Source organism: Arvicanthis niloticus, chromosome 3 (assembly GCF_011762505.2).
Source record: "Arvicanthis niloticus isolate mArvNil1 chromosome 3, mArvNil1.pat.X, whole genome shotgun sequence".
Taxonomy (NCBI): Eukaryota; Metazoa; Chordata; class Mammalia; order Rodentia; family Muridae; genus Arvicanthis; species Arvicanthis niloticus.
Window position 1 is genome coordinate 120567649 of NC_047660.1, and position 24651 is coordinate 120592299.

At 37.0% G+C, this 24651-nt stretch overlaps 1 protein-coding gene across 2 annotated transcripts in view; it reads right to left on the bottom strand.

Annotated features, from left to right (window-relative positions):
• The window catches only part of Pard3b (par-3 family cell polarity regulator beta), a 960833-nt gene that overhangs the window by 347400 nt on the left and 588782 nt on the right, over window positions 1–24651 (bottom strand). For both annotated transcript variants that reach the window (XR_013109510.1, XM_034497678.3), the window contains exon 16: window positions 6326–6370. Coding sequence is in view for 1 of the 2 variants with exons in the window: in XM_034497678.3 (XP_034353569.1) it covers window positions 6326–6370 (45 nt within the window). In the remaining variant the exon portion in view is untranslated. The remainder of the gene's footprint in view (window positions 1–6325; window positions 6371–24651) is intronic.

A 24651-nucleotide genomic window follows, 5' to 3' on the forward strand; every position in this document is an offset into this window, starting at 1 on the left:
CAGGACTTTCCATGATTGAATTTCTGCCTACTCTCTTGGCTGGAATGCTGTTGCTCCTCCTGTGTCCACTCGCAAGTGCCTATAATTCCTTGTATACACCTCGATGCTTCCTATTTACACATCCCTCAGTGACTTAACTTGTCGTCCCCTTTCTAAATCTGCTCTCTTGAGCTTCCACCGTCTCCTCCAGAACACAACAGCCATTCCCCATGCCAAGAACCCATGTGCTACTGCTCTGGGAGATTTCCTCAGTGAGAATGCACGGAATTCACATCTAATAGATGTTTAAACTTCAAGATGGTTTCTCTAAGGCAGAATGATGTCTTATTTCCCTTGGTATTTCTAGCACAGAAGGAAGAATGAGAATGTCCCTATAGGCTCATGTATCTGAACACTTGGTCCCCATTGGTAATTTTCTTTGAGGGGTTATAGACCCTATATGGGGCAGATCTTTGCTGGAAGAATTATATCACTGGGGATGGGGTGTGAAAGTTCATAGCATGACCTCACTTTCTGCTTGTTCTTGATGCTTCCTGTGTGCAGATATAATGTGATCACCTAGCTTCCTCTTCTCACTTATACCATGCTTTTCTGTTATTATGGATTCTAGCTCTGGAGCCATAAGTCAAAATAAACTCTTGTATTCGTACCTTGTTTTTGGTCATGATGTTTATTATGTCAACAGAAAGTAACTAATACAGAGACATTGAATACACATGAAAGGGATCAAAATAATTTATTTTGAAATTTAATTTTTAAGAATACCCATATTTACTTTGGAAATTTAGAGATGCCTAGACCTGCTTTATATTTAAATCATACGAAAAGGACTGGTTGGAAATAACTGTTTCTAATTCTGTCTGATTCATCAAACTTTAGAGGCCACAGTATTCAGTAATTGTTTATAGCATAGAGAATGCTGCTTGATAATCAAGTTTGTAGGTGACATATACATGTTGCTAATTTTCTGATGATAATTTCCAAATCCTTTTTACATGTAAACTGAAGTTGGAGACAGAGGGAAGTGTATATGTTTGTTGTATCTTATACCATTTTTAACCAACATAAGCTCATGAGAAACAGCAAGCTTCCCAGTACATGAACGGATACTCACCGTGTGTCTCCAAAACTGAGAACAGAATTGAAGGTCAAGCCCTACAACCACTGACACTGGTTTTTTCATTTCCTCATCCACAGAAGTCACAAAAAGTCATAAATAGCTTGAACCCAACTGGGAGAATCAAACATGAGAGACTGCCATGGTTTGACATATTGTTCAAATAATACATGCTAATTTCAATTCTGTAAAAAGTGAAAATAAAGACAAACTTAAGAAATCCCACTGAGTAAATTTTCTTTGTAGTGGAGTTTCTGTCTAGTCTACTTTTGCTTTTAAAGGCTTTTATTTATTTATTGACACTTTTTTGTTTGTTTGAAACAAGATCTCACTGTGTAGCTCAGGGTAGCCTGAAACTTACTCCTAGTCAAGGCTGAATTTGAACTCATAGTCTTCTAACCACTGTATTCTGAATGCTGGGATTATAGGTTTGTACCAACTTACCCACCTTAAAAGCTCAATTCTTTTACAAAGAGCCAGAAACTTCTTAGGTTACACTTGAAAAAAAATCTATGTCTGAAGATTATACTCACTGCTAAAGTAAGAACTTCCATATTAACTTTTGAGCTTTGTAAATATATATTTAACATAATTTATAGTCAATGCACACACATTTTATCTTTCCTATATCTCTCAATCTGAGCCACTCATTCATATACATATAAACATGCATATTTTCATGATGGGATACAAAGGCAAAATGATTACATTGAGATGTCTGTCCCTCATCTTCAGGAGATTATTAGTCTGGAATATGTGTTCCCTTTTAAGTGCCCCAATGTCTTCTCAATAGAATGGGATCCGAGAAGCTATATTCTCCACTATTCTCAGTTCTTGGGCCCATCGGGATGTTAGGAACATTCTAAGAAAACATGAATTTCGCCACAGCAAGTACCTAGGGTCATTTCCTGAGACAACAGTGACCATCTGGGAGATCAAGTTTAAATGCCCAGAGTTTTAATTTCTACACCAATCAACTGTGTCAGCAAATCCACTAAACTTCATGGCACGCAGAGATCCACCTCAGTTGCTAATAAGCATGTGTTCCTTAACTGATAAACTTGATTCACAGAAGGTCTGTGCTTCCTGCTCAACACTACTCACTACTCTCACAGATTTGCCTGCTTTACAGCTATATAGACAGGTGTTTGAGAATATAAGAAATTAAAGCAGAAATCGGAAAGCTCTTTAGTCCATTTTGCTAATTAATATGTCAGAGCTCGTAAAGAAGAACTCACTGGCTCTCTCAGTACTGCATCATCCTAAAGAGCTGGGTCAGCAAAGATCCCTGCAGACAGTCAATACATATTAAAACAGCTCCGAGCAGTAAATCAAAACAGCAGAAGAAAACGACGACACAGTAGGGAAAAAAAAGGAAGCAAAATTTATAAGCCCTTTCAAACAAGTAACAAGAGGAATACTGAACTATTGGTTGAGATTTAGTATAAAAACAGGGAAAGCAAGAAATACATAGCTCTCAGATAGCCTTTATTGCTCTTAAGTATAATTTAAAAAAAAAATATCAAGTGCTAAGTTGATTTTACTTTCTCTGAATTCTAAGCTTTCTTCAGAATACTGAAGTTATCTTAAAACTGGTTACTTAATACCAAGTAGCCATTATCGAAATCATATATATACAAGTAACTTGATATAGGCTGAGTGGGTTATAGTTGTGTTTCTAAACACACACACACACACACACACACACACTCACACACACACACACTAAACAATTAAAGAAAGTGGGAACATTTATTTGAGAAAGCAAGGGGATGGTGATGGAAGGGAATAATAATATAATGTTTTAATTGTAAAAAATAAAAAAATATCAATAAAATTAGTTTTCTGGGTTAAATATATTTTTTCTGCCTTGCATTTCTAGTGTGTGAACATTGTTCAATTCCTGAGATATAGAAAGACATGAAATTATTTTTCAAGGCTCACTAGAACTTGTGCTGCTTTTTTAAAAGGAAAGAAACAAAAGCTATTTTATTTCTGACTTTTCTGAGTGGGCCTTACCATTCTGTAGACATAAAGATCTCCCTTGTATGGAGACTATCCCAAAAGATTAAAAGTCTCACTGAGGTAATAATGCAATGGAATGTAGTTGTTATGGGAATCTCAAGAATAGTGTGTGGATTCCACAAGGGGTGAAGGGAATCACCATTTAGAGCCAGAAATTATAGAAAGATTTATCTTACCTGGGCCTTTGATGTGATTTTAGCCCCGAAGCATCAACCACTTAAAGATTAAGCCAAAGAAAAGGTGCCAAAAATCTTGTCACAAAATTGGGATGCACCCAAGCCAGACCAGCAGATGGAAGTTGGCACAAATGGCTCTCTACTCACTAAGTAGCTGACTCAGAAGAAAGCTTAACTCGGATGAATTTATTAAATGTTGAATATCCTCCCAAATAAGATGGATGGTAGATTTAAGTCAGCAGGTACAATTTAATTTACTTTAACTTCCTGATAGTCTTGGATAATGTTAAAGCTGTCCACATTGCTGGAATTAAAGAAAAAGCTTCTCTTCTTAGCCAAAAAGATACTGATCTATTACTTAAGTAGTCCAAAGATAGGATTTGGGGAAGGAAAAAAATCATATTTTAAGAAAACTTTGAGGGATTATTTGAACATTGGCAGAAGTATGATCATGATCCCTTATAAGGTAACATATAGCCAGACAATAACCTACTGAGTGCCCATAGAATTTTGACATTACAGATTTTCTATTTATTATCTATCAGTCTATTTATCCATCCATCTATTTTTGTATATACCTATCCTCCATCAATCTCTGTATCTCTATATCTATGATCTCTGTCTATGTATGAATGTATGTATGTATGTATGTATCTATCTATCTATCTATCTATCTATCTCTACTTATGTATCTATCTATCTATCTGTCTGTCTGTCTGTCCTTTGTCAATTACCTGTCTGGCTATATATAATCTATTTGCTGTAAAATTTTAAGTGACTTAACTGAGAGAAATTGTCAGAATTAAAGGAACCCTTAATCTTCTGTTGCTCGCATAACACCATCACCTCTATCACCAACATCCTATGAGAAATCCCTCTACATCAGTGGTTCTCAGCTTTCCTAATGCTGCAGCCATGAAACATGTTTCTCAGGTTGTGGTGAATACCAATCATAAAATTCTTTTCATTGCCACTTCACAACTGTAATTTTGCTACTGGTTTGAATCATAACATAAATATCTGATGCATGGGATATATGATATGATCCACTAAGGGGTTGTGACCTACAGGCTAAGAACCCCTGCTCTAAATGAATACAGAATACATATGGGAGCTGAGTTTATATATGAGAGATGAGTGCTTGAAGAAAACCATATTTAAGGTTATTTTTCAAAAACACACATGTAGAAAACTGGTAGAGGGTCCATTCTTGGAACATGAACATTCGTAAACTTTGCCAGATATTTTTCTCTAATGAAGCTCTGTACTTTATCACGACTATCTCTAATGTTGTATAGGATGCACCTGTTCCTGTAACACATCACTTGGTAATTATAGGTGTTTTTTTTTACCCTCTTCACTTATGTCATGTTTGCTGTAAAGTTATCAAATATCTTATCTGCCTTAATCTTTAATTGGTTGATGCCTCACAGCTCAAATATAATCAAACTGAATCAGGTATAATCAAGTTGAATTTTTTTCCATTCCACATAGATTCCACAGATGCCCAACAATAAACTATATGATATAGTGATTGTTTAGAAGTTATCGAGATATAAGGTCAATGATAGTTGGAGTGATGATATATTAGAAACATATCTTTATGTCATTTAGTGCATTTTAACACTATGCTTCATATAGAATAAAGCTTGCTTGTACTACTTCCATCTGCTGCCTGAGGTGAAGTTGTCATGTGGACTGCCAGCTATGAAATTCTGCCAATTTTGAATTTTCTGAAAATCTGCAAGGTTATTATTTCAAGTTGTGTAGAGTAGTTCTTCATAAATATTTATTCCACATTAGATAAAAGCCAACATTTTTATTATAGCAATAAGCTAAGATGATATTCTCGGCTGAAAGAGTGACAGTAAGTTTTGATTACCATCAAGAAGTGATTTTTTTTGAAAGCTGAAATTAAAATAAGATTGCAAGTTGTGGCAATAGCCAGAAAGCTTATTATTTGCTCATTTTCACAAATCCAATTTATAAACATTCTTAATAAACCACAATGTGTTTTTTGTTCCTAGTGTCTAACTACTTGGGCTCTTTATTAGGGAGAAAGTGAAGAGAAGCCCAAGAGTTTGAACCTGCGAGCTGTTCTCTGCTGCAGTCACTAGAAAATCTAGAAAAGGAGAAAAAGAAAAAAATATCATAATCTCGTTCTGCCCTGGAACATGACAAAATTAACGAGGCATCAAGATCACTTCCTGCTGTAAAGGTAATTGGCACACAAACACAGCAATGGGGAGAATTCTTTGTTTCAGCATTGGAGGAATGCCAACCACCCAGAGCCCTCTGTAGAGTCGCAGGCCTGAGTCAAATGGATATTTTTCTACAAAATGAAGCACTCCTAGAAGTAGGGCGTTACTGTAGTGTTTGGTATCTTATTAATTTTATGCATTTGCAAATAATGTGTGTTGATGATGCTGAGAGAAGGGAGGCCACTAGCAAGAGAAGGGAAGGCTTGGGATTGGTCCACAAAAGTGCCTCATTGGAATAGACTAAGACCTAGGCGACTTCTCAGAGAACAGCATGGGAGTTCATTTGAGAGGAAGAAGAAGAATACAGCCATCTCTGGCACAGTCCCTTCTGGTGACAGGCAACATTACCCATCTATTTTTATTTTTTTTCCTGAGAAATAATCACATATTTTTTATATATATATTCTCTGTCCCCCAGTTTTAATATGCAATTCATGTAGGAAAAATTTCCAAACTTTCTTAGCTTCTCCTTTCTAACTTTTTGTTTCTTGAAAGTGTTCATCTAGCACATAGGTTTAAGACTTTGGGTTTTATGATGATTTGGAAACCTTTCTTCTCTCAAACATTTTGAGTCAGCATGTATTATGCCATTATGCACAAAGCCAAGCGATAATTCATCTTTGTGGAAGACAGAGACATCTCATGTATTAATTAGAAAGCCTTTCACTGGCTGGTGCACAGAAACAGGATCCAAATGCAGCCAGTGATTTCCAGGAAGAGAAAGCCAGTTACAAGGAATTTCTTACCTGATCTACGATCAGCCAATGACTGAACTTTGCTTTCATCTGGCACTGAGGAGAAGAAATAAAAGAGACAAGGATTAGGACCTGCTTGTAAATCCGACATTTTAAAACAATACATTAATGTAAATTCACAACAAATTAAATCCTTTATTGGCAAAGATTTGAGATTTGTTTTCTTCCAGCCTGTCCTGGGGTGCCTCAATTGTGTCCACAGGCATTTTATAGTCAACTATGAAGAGCTATGTGTATTAGGCCTTCTATGAATGTAACACTTATTTAAAAAGTGTCATTACTTGTAGTTCTTTTAACTGGGTTCTTTCTTTGATGTCTGTAAGAGAAGAATTAAATTCAATGTCCTAAGGACCTGTAATAGATAATAAAGCTCCTTGAGCATTAAAGCAATAAATATGTACATATTCAAGACACAAGGACCAGACTTCTATATCTGGTCAAAATAGAGAAAAGGGAAAGATTTATATTTTCCTAATATAGAAAGGACAAAATTTGTAATAATAGTATTCAACAAAGTAGACATTAGGTCACAGAGGACAGACTTATAAGGATGGAAAACAAATATAGTCAATGCTATGACAGCCCCAGCTTTCAGTCTAGACAGCTTCCTGGAGATCGTGCAGAAAAACGATCCAGGACAGAATCCAGTGATGTCCCTTGCAATAAAGGATGCTACAAGATATTCAGAGAAGCCAATGCATATGAGTTTATAGAGCATGGAACCAGCTTACAATTTTTTCTGATATCATCAGAGACGATTCCCTCCCTCCATATCCCTAAGACCTAGAAAACCAATGCTAAATAGAAAGAAAACATTTGAAGTTCACACAGAGATGAAAATGATGCCCACTCCCAGCAGTTGAAGTGGCAAGCAGACAGTTCACTTAAAAATGATGACGGATCATGCATCAATAGTGTGGAAGAATTAGGTCAGAATTTACACAGCTGTCAAGCAATGGGGAAAAAAAAAAAAAACCTCTGAAAGGGCTCAGGTTAGTAAAGCTTTAAAACAAAGAAATACACCATATACATGGCCTAATAGTTGAATTTTAAAATAAGTTTGTATATAAAATTTTCCATCAAAAACTACTCAAGGACTTGGTGACATCACATGTAAATTTTTATTAAACATTTAAATAAATAATATGGATTCTACAAAAGCACTAACAGAGAACACAGAAAGGATTCCCACTGTGTCACAGAGGGTTACTGTTAAACTGATATTAATATCAGGGAAAGACAGTATATGAAAACCACTAATCAATATGTTCCATGAATATATTCTTAAGCAACTCTCTGAGGATGACCACACTGGCCCTCAAACTGCTGCACCTTTATTCACCATTTACTAATGTCCATGCTGGTCAATAGCCCACTGGTGCTCAAGGATTGACACAAGATAAGGGACGCTTGCAAAACAGGAAGACCACCTCCATCTTGACCAAGGAGTCTATCTTTTCCCTGTGCCCATAACTTCAGTCATATTAACATAATCAACCACTCCCCTGCCATCTTTTCTTGACTATCTCTTTATGTTGGAACTAACAGCACTGTTTGCGTATGAGGATCCTGTTCTTGACCGTGTAAGGATCTTGTCATACTTTTAGTTGTATTTACAGTTGAGTGGTAAAGTCCAATAATATTTATCAGGTACTGATAGTCAAGTTCTTTTCCTTGTTGTCTCAAAAACTATGCACAGTAGAATCTACAGTTTAAGTAGAAAAATACTACAATTCAATTATCCTGATAATTTAAATAACAGCAGTAGTTGGTATTACTGAGTACCTGTAATACACAGATTCTATGTATTTTAAATTTATTTAATTATTTTAACCTTCACAATACTCTGGGAAGACAAGCATCATAATTTTCAAGTCTCGTACAAAGACAGTGGTTTGCTTCTCATATCAGCAGAAGCAACAGAGGTGAAATGACAGTTTTAGCTGCTCCTCTGTATAAGTGACAATCACAGAAAATTGTTAGCTGAGAAATTTTAAAAACAAACAATGACACAAATTAAGTACAGGAAAACATTTTAAATGATTATATACTAGAAATCCAGTATTCTTTTTATTTGAGTTTATGATATTAGATAGAAATCTGGGCTAGGTAAAAGGCCTATTGTTGTAATAGTAGAATATTGGAGACAGAGGCAAAATTATTTGGACAAGTTTAAACCTGCCTTAGACTAAACAGAAAGATTCTCTAAAAAAAATTTTCTGCAAATCAATATAAATGATGTTGGCTATAATTTTATAATGATATATTTTATAATATATAAATATATAATTATACAATATGCAAATATTATATATCTATAATATTTATATATTATATAATATAGTATTAAAAAATAACAATTTATAAAATACATTTTTATAGTTGTGGTGGTTTGAATATGCTTCGTTCAAGGAGTGGCACTGTTGGATGGGGTGGACTTTGAGGCCCTCCTCCCAGCTGCCTGAGGAAAGTCTGCTCCTGGCTTCCTTTGGATGAAGATAAAGAACTCTAAGCTCCTTTCCCAGCATCATGTGCTGTCATACTTTGTCCTCTGGTGATAATGAACTGAACCTCTGAACCTGTAAGCTAGCCCCAATTAAATGCTATCCCTTACCAGAGTTGCCTTGGTCATGGTGTCTGTTCACAGCAGTTAAACCTGAACTAAGACAATAATTAAATTTATAATTTAGCATGCTGGAAATTTAAATTCAAATGTATTCAACCTAAATTATTTATTCTCACTTATCATAAAAGAAGTCATTTTGAGAGTTAGGAATCCAGCTTAGAAACTTAAGTTCAAAAGTTTCAAAAGGAATTTTCATAAGTGACCTAAGAGTCATTTTAACTTTGTGTGCTTCAGTTCATAACTATAAAGTGAGGGAGGCATTGGCACTGCACTGGTTTGTGGTAAAGATAGAAGTAAGTACACATAAAGTAAGTACATGCTAAATGCTTGGAAGATCACTCAGTGGGCACCTAGAAAACCTTAGCTATGGTCATTATTAATGAGAACTTCACAGAAAGGCAGCAATGCGAGTGGTGGTAACTGAACAGGTGTGGCTCAACTGCCACTGTTACCATGAAAGTAACTACCTGACTAATAGCTCCCTAACTTTATGCTAAGAACAAGGGGACAAGCAGCACATAGGAAATTATGGGAGCTTAAAAAAAATCATTAAAAATTACTCAGCCCAGATCTAGGTATGGCTTTGATAGCGAGGTTGTTGAGAGTTGTGAGAGGTGGATTTGGTGGCAATGGTGTTGGTGACTGTACTTTCCTAGGACTGTAAAGAGATATAGAAAAAATAACTGAGAACACATCGGACTTAGGCAGAGCAGTAGGGGCTTTTTTATCTGAATGATGCACTCCAGATGCACTGTATATGACTTGTTTTGCTTTTGGAAGAGGTGCACTGAAAATACAGGTGAGCAAAGGGTCACTTCTGCCTAATTTGTCTTTTTTTTTTTAAATCTAAATAGTGCAACTTTCCTAGGCATACTAGGTTTTAAGGAACTTTTTAACTTTTTGGCTGAATAATGACTATTATCCCAAGTGGGAATACTTATCATTATCTTAATTGACAAGTTGAAATTCTTCAGAACACTAAAATAAACTATTTTAAAAAACAGTGTGGAAAATCCAAGTGGGTGACAGGCACAAAAATTAGGGGTCTTTCTCCAAAATATTCTCTGGCACAGATGCCTATCTTTAGGATCAACGGCAAATGAACAAACATAATGGAAAAGAGAGGGTGCAATAATGACTTAATTAATAGAACACATTTTATTTAAAAGGTTAAATTTGGAACAATCATCTTTTATGCACATGCTTAGTGCTGGGAAGCAATTTGAATAACAGTGGCAAATGAGAAAATGAGGTAAAATTACACACACCACCAATTTTTTAAATGGCAAGTATTATAATTAATACCCAACTTCCTTTATAACCCACATCACCTTAGAGCAACTATTAGTTATCTCTTGGGACTGGAGCTTAAGTGTAGTTGTTTCATTGCATTATATTGAGATAGTGCAGAGACTGAAATGGTAGCAACATGGTTTACAATAGGTCTACACTTTTAAACAAAAGGCTTGTATAAGAAACTGAAAATGAAATGGGCCTCATGCAAGGAAGGTCTTCTATTTCAAGACAGCAAAAAATGGGGTGCTGATGGAGGAAGACCCTTATGGCTTTACATTCTGGTTCTGATGGAAGGTTGCTTTACATTTCTTTATAAAGTTTCTGGAGTTCACTGTGTTGGCTTCCTTAACCTTCAGTTTTACACAAGGACTGCAACTATTTGCTCTTAGGTATATTTGAGGAATATTCTAGCAATTGAAGGGATATGAATGAAATGTTGGATCCTTTTGAAGGTGTAATTCAAAGGCATTTGCACTACCACTACTGTTCTTACTTGTAGCCATTATTAACAGCTAGGAGAGATCATGGAGTTGCCTTTTTTTTGAGATTTCTCTTGCTTTATTTAGCTAATATGATTGCTATACTAACTTGTTTCCTGACACTCAACACAAGATCGATGAACACTATTTGGCTTGATCACCACAGGTGCTTAATAAAAAGGACACTATTTGGTTTGAATGTTTGCTAATTTCCTATTGTGTCCTCAGCTTACATGGGGAACATGGGGAACTCATGGTGGTCTACATTTCTAATTCTTGCTAAGTCTTTGAAGTCTAAGTCTATGGAGAGTGTCCAACCACTGAGAACACACATTTTAAGAAAGCACAAACACACAGCATTTTTCTTTTCACTTAATTTCCACCAGGTTCATTGTTAGAATTCAGAGAAGGAAAATATGGAGGGAAAAAAAATCTATGATCAAGATGGCATTCTCCAAACTTGTAAGCAGCAGACATTAAAGTGCACATAATATGCATGCATGTTGGCTCCCAGTAGGGTGCATTTTTATTAATACAGTGCTTGCTTAAAGTGTTTTATTCTTTTGTCAAGCCTTCTTACACACTTCAAATGCCTTCTCACTAGGGGAAAACAATCCCCTTGCTTATTGATAGCATTTGACACGCATTCTATAACATAAGTGACTATTAGGGACTTCACTTGCTTAATAAAAATTTGCAGAACAGTGGCAGATTTGGTGAGTTAATGGGCCCCATATGCTCTTCTTAGCTGACAGGATATGGTATATTGCTAACATGCACAAATCTCTTCAGATAAAAATTGCCATCAGCTACACTTATTCTTTTTGAGAATGCCAACAGCATGTCTTGAATGGGAATATGCAAATGTGTTCAGATTCCCACTCCTTCATAGGGAGATACTTTGAGGCAAAAGAAACACTCTAAAATATGATGTTGTGCTTGCTTTTTATACAGATAGCCTGGTTTCACTTACTTTTTTATCTTAATATCTTTAACATAATTGAGACAACAATCCTGGAGCTGTTGTCTGCCATAATGAAGATATTTCTTCAAATGAGGCTATAAATACTACTCTTTAGATCATTTTCTAGAGTAGCAAGTAATTCCTGTGTGGTTAATAAATTTGTTTCCAAGAGTTGTCTCATCAAAACTTAAAATTGATGTAATTGCCAATATTAGGAATCAATTTTCCTCTCCTTTAGCAGATCAATTTCTGTGCCAGTGATGGATTTCCAGAATTTCTAAGGAATGTAAACCTGATTCTAGTTGTAAATTAAGTTCCCTTCTCAGCAACCATGAACTATTACTGCCTTAATTTATAGTGTTTTCTTATGTCAGTGACTATTTGGCATATCATTTCTCTGAACAGACTTTCTTGAGTTTTCAGCTTTTTGGAATTTTAATGTGTTGAAAAGTTATTGCATGTTCTGAAACACACACATAAACACACATATATACAGAAGAACACACACACTTGTATATATACATACACATGCACATAGATATACACACATACACATATCCACAGACACATGCACATATACACATACACGTGTCACATATACACATACATGCACATTCATATATACACATATATATGCACACATATACCCACATAAACATACACCCACAAACTAAAACAAGGTTTTTGCTGAAAAGGAGGTTATAGAGCCAGCAAGAGGTGCCCATGGTCATTACACTGTCTCTTAGAAGCCTACCAAAACAGAGGATACATTCCTGCTCAGACAATAAGTTAATCAAGCTTAGCAGACCAAGTTTTTCTTCCAATATTATGCTATATTGTTATTCCATGGTGATACAGGATAAAAACAGAGGCTCATATCCCTCAGTCGTATTAGACTTTCCGTACATTCTTAACTCTTCAGTGAGATCTTCAAAAAGTCTTTCTCCCTCTATAAACTTTAGAAATCTTAAACCATACGATGAAAAAACTTAATTTTCATATTTTCCTATTATTGTTTTTAAGTCATTAAAAATACTGAAAGAAAATCCCTTTTAAATTCAGTAGGTTTGAATTTATTGAATACACACTAGTTTTCTCAAAATAATCAGAAGATGACACTTGTGGCCTAATACAGAAATCCAAATGTACCATAGAATAAAGTGTGTTTAAAAAGAAGGAAGGGAGTGCTCCGGAACCACGAGGATGCAGAAAGACACAGGGTTCATAAAGCCACTGATCTAAGGAGCTCACAGATGAATCTTAGCACAGGACACCTTTGCCCACAGGGCAGGGCGGAGCCAGCATGGAAGGAGGAGGCACTCCAGCCAGAAGCTTGCCCATACTTGGATTGTGATGCTAATACAGGAGAAGGGGGAACTAATTACTGAGCTGGATTTTTTTTTATTGTTGTTTTGTTTTTTAAATAATGAATTCATAGGTAAAATGTAAATCATTCTTCATAGGATGAGACTAGGTGAAAAACAAACTCCTTGTCATAGAACTTCTAATTATAACTGTGATTCCGATATTATTGCCATTTCTGCCTGTATTACTCCAGTAAGTCCCCAAGATATTTCCAATAGGTCCTGCAACTTGATGTATCAATATGATGTGCAAATAGTATCTGCTGTTGGATCCATATAGTAAAACCCACCATTCCCTACTTTGATGAATATTCTTCAAACACTATGTCTACTTCAAGCTGAGTTTGGGGACAAAAATAATTCGCAATTATCCTACTTGTGTATCTAATTCACACTATACTATAAATACCTTTAATAGGCAAGATGTCCTGTTTTTCCATCACCAAGAATCAGACCTAGCATCTTATATGTACTCATGAATATTTACTTAGTGAGGGAAATAACTGTAATCATAAAGAAAGGACAGCATTTTGGATTTGTCTATTCATCAAACACTTGTAAATTAATGAATGAAGCAGTTGTTCATTGTGGTATATTCATTCTTTCTCTCTACCCGTCTCTCTCTCATTCTTTACACACACACACACACACACACACACACACACACACACACACACACCATAATGCAGATACATTCTGTGAAATTCTTATGGCACAATCTGCAGACAAACTTCTGGCAAGGAAGGATAGGAGAAGATGATTGGAATCTAATTCTGGTATGGATTACACTAGGCCAAAACAGGATAGAACTGTTTAGAATAAACATAAATTCTTATATTTTCTGTAGTGAATGGAAGAATTACAGAAAAGTGAATGATTGGTAAGCTGGTCACACTCTTGTCTTTCTTTAGAGCTGAATCTGATGTGACTGATCCCTGGGGTTCTGGTTCCTATATATGGCTTATTGGCACTAATCACACTTGTTTGTCACAGGATATGACACTTGAAATAGCAGTTCTCTCTGCTTATAGAAAATAGCACATTATACTTCCAACACACTATATTTCTAAAACTCTGAAGACTTGGTACAATAAGCTTTCCTTTCAATATGCAAATGTCAGAATTTTCTCAAGCTGTGCAGAATAAATAAATCTTCTCTGTTACAGGATATGCAGAAACATACAACAAAAACAGTAGGCTTAAAATTTGCTTTTATTAAATATGGGAGAACTAAAAAGTATGACAGGCATATAGCAATAATGTACAGCAAAAGTCTATATATAAACTATGTAATTATTTTTGATATGTTTTAATTATTATTTTATGATGGCTGTCATTTTTTTACTTTAAAAATAATTATTTATTTTATGTATGTGAGTACATGGTTGCTGTCTTCAGACACACCAGAAGAGGGCATTGGATCCCATTACAGATGGTTGTGAGCCACCATGTGGTTGCTGGGAATTGAACTCAGAACCATTGGAAGAAGAGTCAGTGCTCTTAACTGCTGACCCATCTCACTAGCTCCCACTTTTTTACTTTTTTACATTTGAGATTATAATGTAATTACATTTCTGCCTTTCCTCCTCTCAAGTCCTCTTACAAGCCTTCCTTGATTTTTCAAATGGGCAATTTCTCTCTCTTTTTATTAATCATTATTTCACACACCCTACAATCCTGGAATACATGTTTTGTTTTTTAAGCTTCATAGTTGTTCTCTAGGTATCCAGCCTGGTCAGAGTTGAGCACAATATTGAATTTTGTATTTTTGTGATTCTTTTGCTTATATATAGTTATACAATATGAATTTAATTGAATTTATATTGTTCATTAGATAATGTCAATTTTTTCCTGAAGTCACTGGTATATTTTTTATTTTTCAGCCTGTTTGTAGGTGACTTATATTAAAGACTAACACTTCATTCCTCAGGTAACCCCACTTAGACATGATATGCTGTTTTATAAACATATTGTTGGCTATAATTTCTAGCCGAACATTTTACAATTTTTCAAAATTCTAAAAAGGATTCTGTGGCAATTTATGAAGGTTATGAGTCTATTGCATTCTATTTATTTATTTATTTATTTATTTGATAGTGTCTATATCTTATATTTGTATCATAGAAAAGCTGACTTCAGGAATTGAGCTGAAGAATTATTCCTTCTTTACTTATCTGAAATTTCTTCAGAATTGCTATCATCTTATCAAGCATTTGACTTCACAGAAAGCCATCAGGGCTGGAGGTTCTGTCAGAGAAACCACTCCACCACAATTACATTTCTTTAAGAGCTACAGAGCTACTCAGACTCTTGATTTCTTGTAAATGCCTGATAGTTTGACTCTTTCAAAAATGTCACAATCTTAGTTGTCAAAATTATTGCTCATAATATTGGTTTAATATCTGTTCAATATCACTAAAATGCATAGTGAACTCTCCTTCTCCATCCTCAAAATATTCATGTTTTTGTTTTATATTCACCAATTATGTCAATGAATTATCATTTTATTGTTCTTATCAAATGTTTTCATTCTATATGGTATCATTTCTTTACCCTAAGAGGCTCAACTTCAATATTTCATATAAGAAACTTGGTAGCTCCCAGCCCGCCCTTGGACTGAGCCCAGGAACTCCAATGGTAGAGCTAAGGAAAATGACTGAAGGAGCTGAAGGGGATTGCAACCCCATAGGAAGAACAACAATATCAACTAACCTTGTTGGGAGCCGACTTTAGCAGAAAGCGGCTAGATCAACTTTGCAGCCATCTGGAACCATATACCCTGACGAAAGATTTGGTTTTCAATAGCCTACAACAGCTGAAGCACACTCTGATATCCCACATATTTTGTGTTGCTGTTTACTGGCCCCAGCTGCAAGGTGCACGTGGTAGTCACGCCTGCAAGGCAATGCAGTTCACGTGCTGTCCACGTGCTATCTACACCATACATGCTTATAAGGCGCATGTGCTATCCACGCCTGCAAGGCATTGCGGTGCATGTGCTGTCCACGCTATAGACGCCTGTAAGGCTTACGTCATATCAACACCTGCAAGGCACGTGGTATCCACGCGCCTACAAGGCACGTGGCAAAAGCCTATAAATAGCTCAGAATTCCCTTCAATAAACGAGACTTGATCAGAATCTCTGTCTTGTCTCCATTCTTCGCGTCTCTTCCCCTTTATCCCCACTCTCTCTCTCGCTAGACCCTGACCCTCGGACCGGAACGGGCAGTACGGGCTGCAACAGTTTGGCGTCCAACATCGGGCTCCAGTAAGCGCAACAGTTTGGTGCCCAAGCGTGGGGGGTTCGTAACAAACCTGACCACCTAGAGCTCCCAGGGACTAAAGCACCAACCAAAGAGTACACATGGAGGGACCCATGGCTCCAGATACATATGCAGCAGAGGATGGCCTTATCTGGCATCAATGGGAGGGGAGGCTCTTTGTCCTGTGAAGGCTTGATGACCAAGCATAGGGGGAATGCTAGAGGGGTGAGGTGGGAGTGGGTGAGTGGGTGGAGGAGCGCCCTCATAGATTAATAAATAAATAAATAATGAAATAATGTGAGTGAAAAACAAAACAAAAAAAAAAGAAAGAAAATAAAAGAAAAAGAAAGAAAGTGTCAATGAATTCTTTCAGGTTTTGTATGTCTAGAAAATCATTTGTTTTGCCATTTGATTCTGAATGGTAGTTTTTGTGGGAAATGAATTCTAGTTTGGTGAAAGGCTGGATTTTCTTTTAGCAGATTGGTGATCCTCATATTCTCTGATGTGAGCAGCTGGATTACAGTGAGTCTTGGAATCACTTTCTTCTTTATTTATTTATGCATGACATGTGCTTCCTTATTGAGATCTTAAGTTTGTAATTTTAATTCTATTTGGAAACAAATTTTGTTCCTTGGGCTTTTTATATAGCTCTTTCTCTTGTTTGGCGAATTTAACCATGAGCTCATTAAGTCACCAGACACTGTCCTGTAGTCACTAGCATTTTGGAGTTATTTTGCATCTTGTTTCAGTTTTTAAGTCCTTTGATGTCTCCTATTAAGCCCATCTTTTTTTCTGCAATGCTGAATATGAAGTTAGATCCAGTCAATGGCATAGCAGAAGAGAAACTGAACCTATGGAAGCTACATTTGTCTTTTCATATGTACTATTTATCAATATCTTCATAGACATATTTTTCATTTGTTTTAATAGGTTGAATCTATGCTTTTTTAAATTTATAAACAAATGCTCATAAATTTTAAAGGCCTTGTCTGCTAATTCTAACATCTATGTCAGCTGTGGATTTAATTGTTTATTTTCTCATTATATTCATGGTTTTGTATTTCCTTGTATGTGTATTGATCTTTTGTGGATGCTGGATAGTATAAATTTTATATTGTTGGATGCTTGATATTATTTTTATAATTTAAAAGACACCCACAGGACACAGTTATGTTGCTTGGGGAGAATTGATCCTTCTGGACTTTTATTTTAAGATTGTTTTTAGCAGTGCCACAGCTGTATTAATCTAGGCAGATGAGACCTTGCTGTCTTCACAATAGCATCCTTATGCACATGTCTATGACTACATGGGCTTTGAGAACAGAAAACATTTCCAAGTCTGTATGAGCTCTCCACACTGTTTTGGGAGTCACTTTGAGCTGACTTGATAGTTCCTTTGCATGCACCCTCTAAGTATGACACTCTCCAACATTGTGGAGAGACTGCAAATGTAGCTGGACTCTGTCTCTTCTCACCACTCTGATATTCTGTTCTATATACCCCAACCACCCTTCTTTTCCTAGATTCTCAGCTCCAGCTTCTTATCTCAACTACCAAAAGTCATGGTGAGACCAGGATAATGGTCTACAGTGTGATACTTATTGATTTCGATGAATTAAGCTTTAAAAATAATTTAATATACTTAATATACTAAAACACCACTGTCCTTATATATTAAACCACCTTAACCCCCCAGAGCTAATACCATCAAAGCCATGTCAGTAATTACAATCAAAAGCCAAGTACAGAGCATGCTGAGCTGAGACCCTGCTTCCTGACTAAGAATTTGTATTATCACCCCACTTCTGCCATACACAGGGGTGCTATAAAACAATGGTGAGAACAGGTGGGGTTTGCTTGGCTACTCTAAGTGCTGAAGCACAGAGAGAATGCATCTGAGCTGGTGACTGTCTAGATTCAGAACTGGTCATATGTTGTCTCTGTGACCAATAGTTACAGAGGCCGGCTGTCCAAGTCTTCCAAAGATCCTCATCTCTTGACTCAGACTTTCAATAACTATGGTAGAACTTGTATAGTTGGCATCAACTTACCCTTGGCTTACCTCCACTTGCCTAGTCTACCACGCATACCACTGATTAATTCACACTGATGGAAATATCATTTCTGTCATTTTTCTTTGTACCTCAGTTCTTCACTAATATTCTACTGCCTGGAGAAACCACAATCTCTTTCAAGATTTAAATCTTCCACCTTACTCTTAATACTTCATTTCACTCATCATTTAGTAAATCTAATACAGCAGCATTCACTTCTCAGTATGTTTTATGTTTATGTTTTAGGGAACTGCCTCACAATCCACATGCATCGTTACTATTCCTCTTCCCAGGCTAATTCCTCATTGGAATCTTCTCCTCCTTGAGCCTTCTTCCACCTCAGTCTTTCCTAACCAGGAACACATTAGATTTGCTTCCAAACATAGGTACCGCTTTCAAGTTTACAAAAGATAATGTTTAGGACACCTTAACGGGGGAAAAGAACATTTTCTCATCATCATGTGCTAAAAAGTTGTAGTTTAGATATGTCTTTAATACGTGTTGGGGGCCAACTTTTAGCAGAAAGCGGCTATCAGCTTTGCAGCCATCTTGAGCCATATACCCTGACATGAGATTTAAATTACAATAGCCTACAACAGCTGAGAACACTCCGATAATCTTGGTTTAGATACCTTGAGATTAAAGGTGTGTGAAATTATAGAGATCAGGGTTAGAGACAAGACCTAAAGGCATGATTAAAGGTGTAACTTAGAGGCGTGGCTTAGAAGTGAGACATATAAAAGGCAGAGACAGAACAGATCAGAATTCAGACATTAGGGAGACACAGCAGAGAGAAGACATTAGGGAGACATCAGACGAGAGAGAGAGATTCATACACATCAGACATTAGGTAAAATCTGGCCTCGCTCTTGCTGAACCCCCGACCTGAAGACCGGAGCGGCAGCTTGGGCCGGGATACAGTGGCCGCCCAAACGTGGGTCGGCCCGGGCCTCAACATTTTGTTCAGGCCGAGACATTAATTTTGGCCACCCCAACGTGGGACTAGTGCGGTCCTCAACAAATACGAGGGCTATGGAGTCCCTGCTTTATTTGTTTAATCCAATCTACATCAGATATGAGATTCTTAGAGCAGTGGTTCTCAAACTTTCCGACGCTGTGACCCTGTAATACAGTTCCTCACATTGTGGTGACCTCAACCATAAAATTACTTTTGTTGCTACGTCATAACTGTAATTTTGCTGCTGTTATGAATCAGAAAGTAAATATCTGTTTTCCAGTGGTCTTAGATGACCCCTGTGAAAGGGTCGTTATACCTCCAAATGAGTCGGCACCCGCAGGTTGAGAACCACTGCCGTATAGAAATCGACTTACTCTGTGTATTCCTGGCATTTGCCAGCACTGAACTCTTGATTTTATCCAAAATATAAAAACTCCCATCAATTCTAGATTTTTTAAATATTTTCAATTACTTGAAGATGATACTCATTTCAACTCCAAAATTAAGGGCACAAGTCACACAACATCCAGCCACCATTCACTATTGAGCAATGAAAAACATTTCTCATTCTATTATTGAAAAACATTTCCATTCATCTAGTTCATCCTTTAGGAAGTATACAGAGGCAGATGATGAATACATTTACAAACTTAAGTTACAGGAATCGTAAGCATCTCAACACATATAATATTATTTAATTATTTAATTATTAGGAAAAGTCTGAATGGGCATTGTCATTTTATTTTATAGAGGAGAGAATGGAGCCTAAGGAGGGTTATGTTTTGAATTTTATAAACAGAAAACTGAAAGCAGAATGACTCCTGACTTCAGAGCATAAATTCTTTTTTGTTTTCATTTTTTTTGTTTTTGTTTTTTGAGACAGGGTTTCTCTGTATAGCCCTGGCTGTTCTGGAACTCACTCTGTAGACCAGGCTGGCCTCAAACTCAGAAATCTGCCTGCTTCTACCTCCCAAGTGCTGGGATTAAAGGCGTGTGCCACTCCTGCCTGGCTACATAAATTCTTGATACTATGTGAGACATAGAGGTAAGATTTTTCTATTGTATTTGGAAAGACTACATATTTCTAGAATTCACTATTTCCTAAAGTAGACTTTCATAATAAGCTATGTGGCTGAGTACTTGGTGCCACCTAAAAATAACAATGGGCTGGATTTCTGGTATGCATTATCGCCACAGTTTATGTGGCACTAGCAATCAAACTCAGAGTTGCGTGGCTGACTCTAACAACTGGGTTACATCCCCATACCTAGAAGATACTAAATTTGATGGTTAAAACACGGCATAAGTGATGTAACCCAGAGGAAGAAGAGTAACAAAATGACCACTGATACTCTCATATAAGTTGGAGTATCATAAGATGTGTGTCTCGAAAATTTTGAAAATCTTATCAGGAAGTATATGGGCTGCTGTTCATGAGAAATCAGAGAAAAGTCTCGGTTAAATCTCAGATAATTTGTGTGGATATGTGGATGAAGCCACAGGGAGAAGCACAGATGAATCCAGTATGCTGTATTTTAACTGAAAGATACCATGCCTTGAAAGCAGGAACTGGTATAGGATGAGGGCTACTGTTTGAAATGCAGCAGAAGCCACACAATATTGCCTCAGATTCATGTCTGCCTTCTACTCGTCCCTACCCCCAAGCTCTTTAGTACAACCTAAGACAGCATTAGCTCACTTGGCAGCCAAACAGAGCTATTGCTGGCTGATCAACTGTACAGTCACATTAAACCCTGGGGTCCTTTTTATATTAACTGCAATTAAACTAGGTCTTTATCTAAAATACATCTATGAAGAACCAATCTTATGAAGTCACATGCTACAGACTAGAATTGAGGAAATCAGCAAGGCAGCTTGCTCCCTGCTCTGCTACTGTTTTGAATATATATATATATATATATATATATATATATATATATATATATATCACAAATCATGTGGTAAGTGATAGCAAACCTATGTGGTTAGCTCCATTTTTCACCGATGTATTAACTCCTAACTCATCTTAGGGATTCTACACTCTATATAGTTTATATTCAACATGGCATCTACCTTAATTCTTTCTAAACTAAATGAGAAAAATGGTTTCATGATTATTCCTGGCCCAAAGCCTTCTAACATTTTTCAATTAATACATGCAGACAAGAACTCAAAGGTTTACCCCAGCTTTTTAGCCCTGCCTAGGCTGGTCACTGTCACCTCTCCACCTTTATTCAGCTTATCTGTGCATTAGTATATGGCCTTCCTGCAGCTCTATGCTCCACCCAGTTCACTGCACATCCCTCTCCAGAGCTTTGGAACATGCTCGTTTCTCTGGCTACACTGTTATTTTATTGGACAGTCACTCAGGTCAGTTCCTTTCAATCATATCTGAACACATATGTCCTCATCAGAGAGGCCCTCTCTGGCCACTCTGCATAAAGTTGAGCCTTTCAGTGCCCACTCTCCATGATTATCATCTACTCTTGTTCCAGGTTTCATCAAATCCTTCAGCACTAAATCTAATGGCCATGAAAAAATACAGACTTTATATACCTCTGTTTTATACACAGAACATTGAACAGGATCTAATGCTCAGTAGGTATTCAGTGGATATTTGTTAAATATAAAAAAATGTATGATCAAATTGAAAGTAGGTAATGAAATAAGTTAAGCCTATGGATCTGGCTTTTTTTATTTTTGAAGATGTCTAGGCAAAGGTGAGGGTATTTTGTAGAGGAAATATGAAAGGCCCCCGTCAGGTTCTACATGAAGACATGGAGCTCTTATTTATGGCCAGGGCATTCAGCAAGACAGGGGGATTCATGGGAGAGCAGGTATAGAGAAAGGAAGAGGCCAGCCATGGAAGACTTCAAAACACACTGATGGATGAGATTCATCTTTATTCTCAGAGGAATGGATTTTTTAAAAAAGCAAAGATGGGGCATGATCTGATTTCTGTTTTTAAAAAGACCGCCCAGGCTGCAGCATAGAAAAGAAATTTGATAGGAATGAGACAGGAGGCACTTGCTTCCTTTTATCCATACAGGAATTTACATGTATTCCTATTGAAGCTAATCTTCTCTACTGTGGCTCACCAGTTTTCCATATTCAGATATTTTTGAATCCCGGACCTCTTGTTCAGTGTTATTACCACACCAGACTGTGTGTTTCCTACAGATCTGACAAGTGAGCTTGCTGTAGCCAAGGCATGTGCCAGGCTGACCTGACTGAAAACCAAGCCAGGTGCTTTTGTATGTGTATTGTGAGATGCTTGCCTGGGATTTAGTCTGATTACTCATTGAGCTGCTAAGAAGAAAGTGAACTAGCTAGCCCAGCAGGGCACTGTAACCCATAGACCTCAGAACCCAGCTACCCGGGATTTCCACAGTCCTTTCCCTGAGAGCTAACCAACCTTATAAGATGCCAACCCATTTTTTTTTTTGCATGAATTAAGTTTGGCACCTGGTTTCTGGCTGGGGCTTGTATAGCTGCTTCTGTTCTTGGCTACAGTAAATGCTATCAAAAGATTTCTTTTCTGGCATGCATCGAAGTATATAATGCTGTCTATATTTCTGCCCAGAACCTACTATCATCTGTTTAATATGCAAACTGTGCAGAACGGGGGCTACTAGTGTGTAATAGATTTTGAAAAGTTGTCATCCAGCCTCATTGTTTATTAGAGGTTATTAACTTTGGGGCTTTATGTGCTGCCTCTCCATTTCACAGCACACAACCACTCACTTAAATAGGATGCACAAAATTCTGCACACACTCTAGTGAACTCATGTGGTATTTTATGCCGATCTATTAGATGAACTCACTTAAATCAGGCTCCTTTTGCAGAATAGGCAGTTGCAGATACATATTAAATATCCACTATCTTTTGGGTGAAGCATCGAGGTATATGAAACATCCAGGATAAGGTTGAGCTAATAGAAAACATAAAATCGAAAACCAGACAATTGCAAGACCCAGAGTCCAAAGTAATCTCATAGGCAGTAAATTCTCCATCATTTTCCTTAGATCAGTGGTTTCCTTGGTGAACTGGAGACTGCTGACCAAGGAAGGGGAAGAGAAAGCAGTTGGTTGTGACTGTGTTCTATGTCTCTCTCCCTCCTTCTTTTCTTTTCTATCTACACCAAAGAAAATGTTGCTGCAAAAATCTGAAACGTATATTTATTAAAAATTATTTAGATTAGGGTTGACCAACTTTTTAAACAATCTTTTTTTTTTAATTCCTCAAATAAACAGTGAGAGTAACAATGTTTAAAATGAACTCTAAGTGTAACAATTGCTAATTCTGGCAAGATTTTCAAATTTGAGGTTTTATTTTATATTAGAATCAATAACTTTGGTTGCACCTAATTTTTTTCTGGGGTGTAGTGTGTGTGTGTGTGTGTGTGTAGCTTACAGGCTCTATGCCTTGTGTCCATGGTGACAAATAAACAAATTAAAAGGGAAAGTCCTTGGTACTTTGATCAGAAGAATTATTTCAACAATTAAGGGCATATAAGTATAAAGCTGAAAGTTAGAGTCATTGACAGGCAGAGTCATCTGCCGTTGCCTGCCCACTAGAATGTCTTCCTTCTCCAGGGCTTCTTTCACTGTATCCTCTAATTTGAAAATGCTGTCATCATTCTCCTAAGGAACTCTGACTGCTTATCCTTGGCCTCTGTCTAATGACATTGGTTGAACTTTGACTTTGACTGTGGGTGAAGATTCTCTCTACCATTTTCTACTGACTCTATAGTTCTTTTAACCACAGGGCTGGAATGATTTTCTCTGAAGACTAAGACCCAAGAGGACTCAGGAGTTCTGCAGAGTTCATGAGAAGAATCGTGCATATTTATGGTTACGTACATATGGTGGCCAGAAGCTCAGAAACATGCTGGCAACTGTGGCATACATTGTAGGGTGACTGACACACCACCACCAACAATGCCATTGACCTTACATCCTTACTGGGGCATGGGGCACATAACATATGTTAGTTCTGACAGTACAAATAGGGATTTGCTTGTTTTCTAGGCAGCCATTCTTAGACAACACTGGATTAAATGTAGCAAGCTGACACACTGTTTGCTTTCTGCTACTTTATTATTTATTTATTTTTGACCAGGACATGGATATGATTGCTGAAGCAGTAGGAGCCATCTGGACACTACAAAATGACAAATATGAGGGGAAAGGCAAGAAGTGAAGAATGACAGAGATGGGAGGGAACCTAGGTCTCTTGACAGTGCTATTGGCCCACAGAGTTGGCTTTATGCAGATTTCATTTTACATGTACAAGTGTTAGTTACCCTTCCA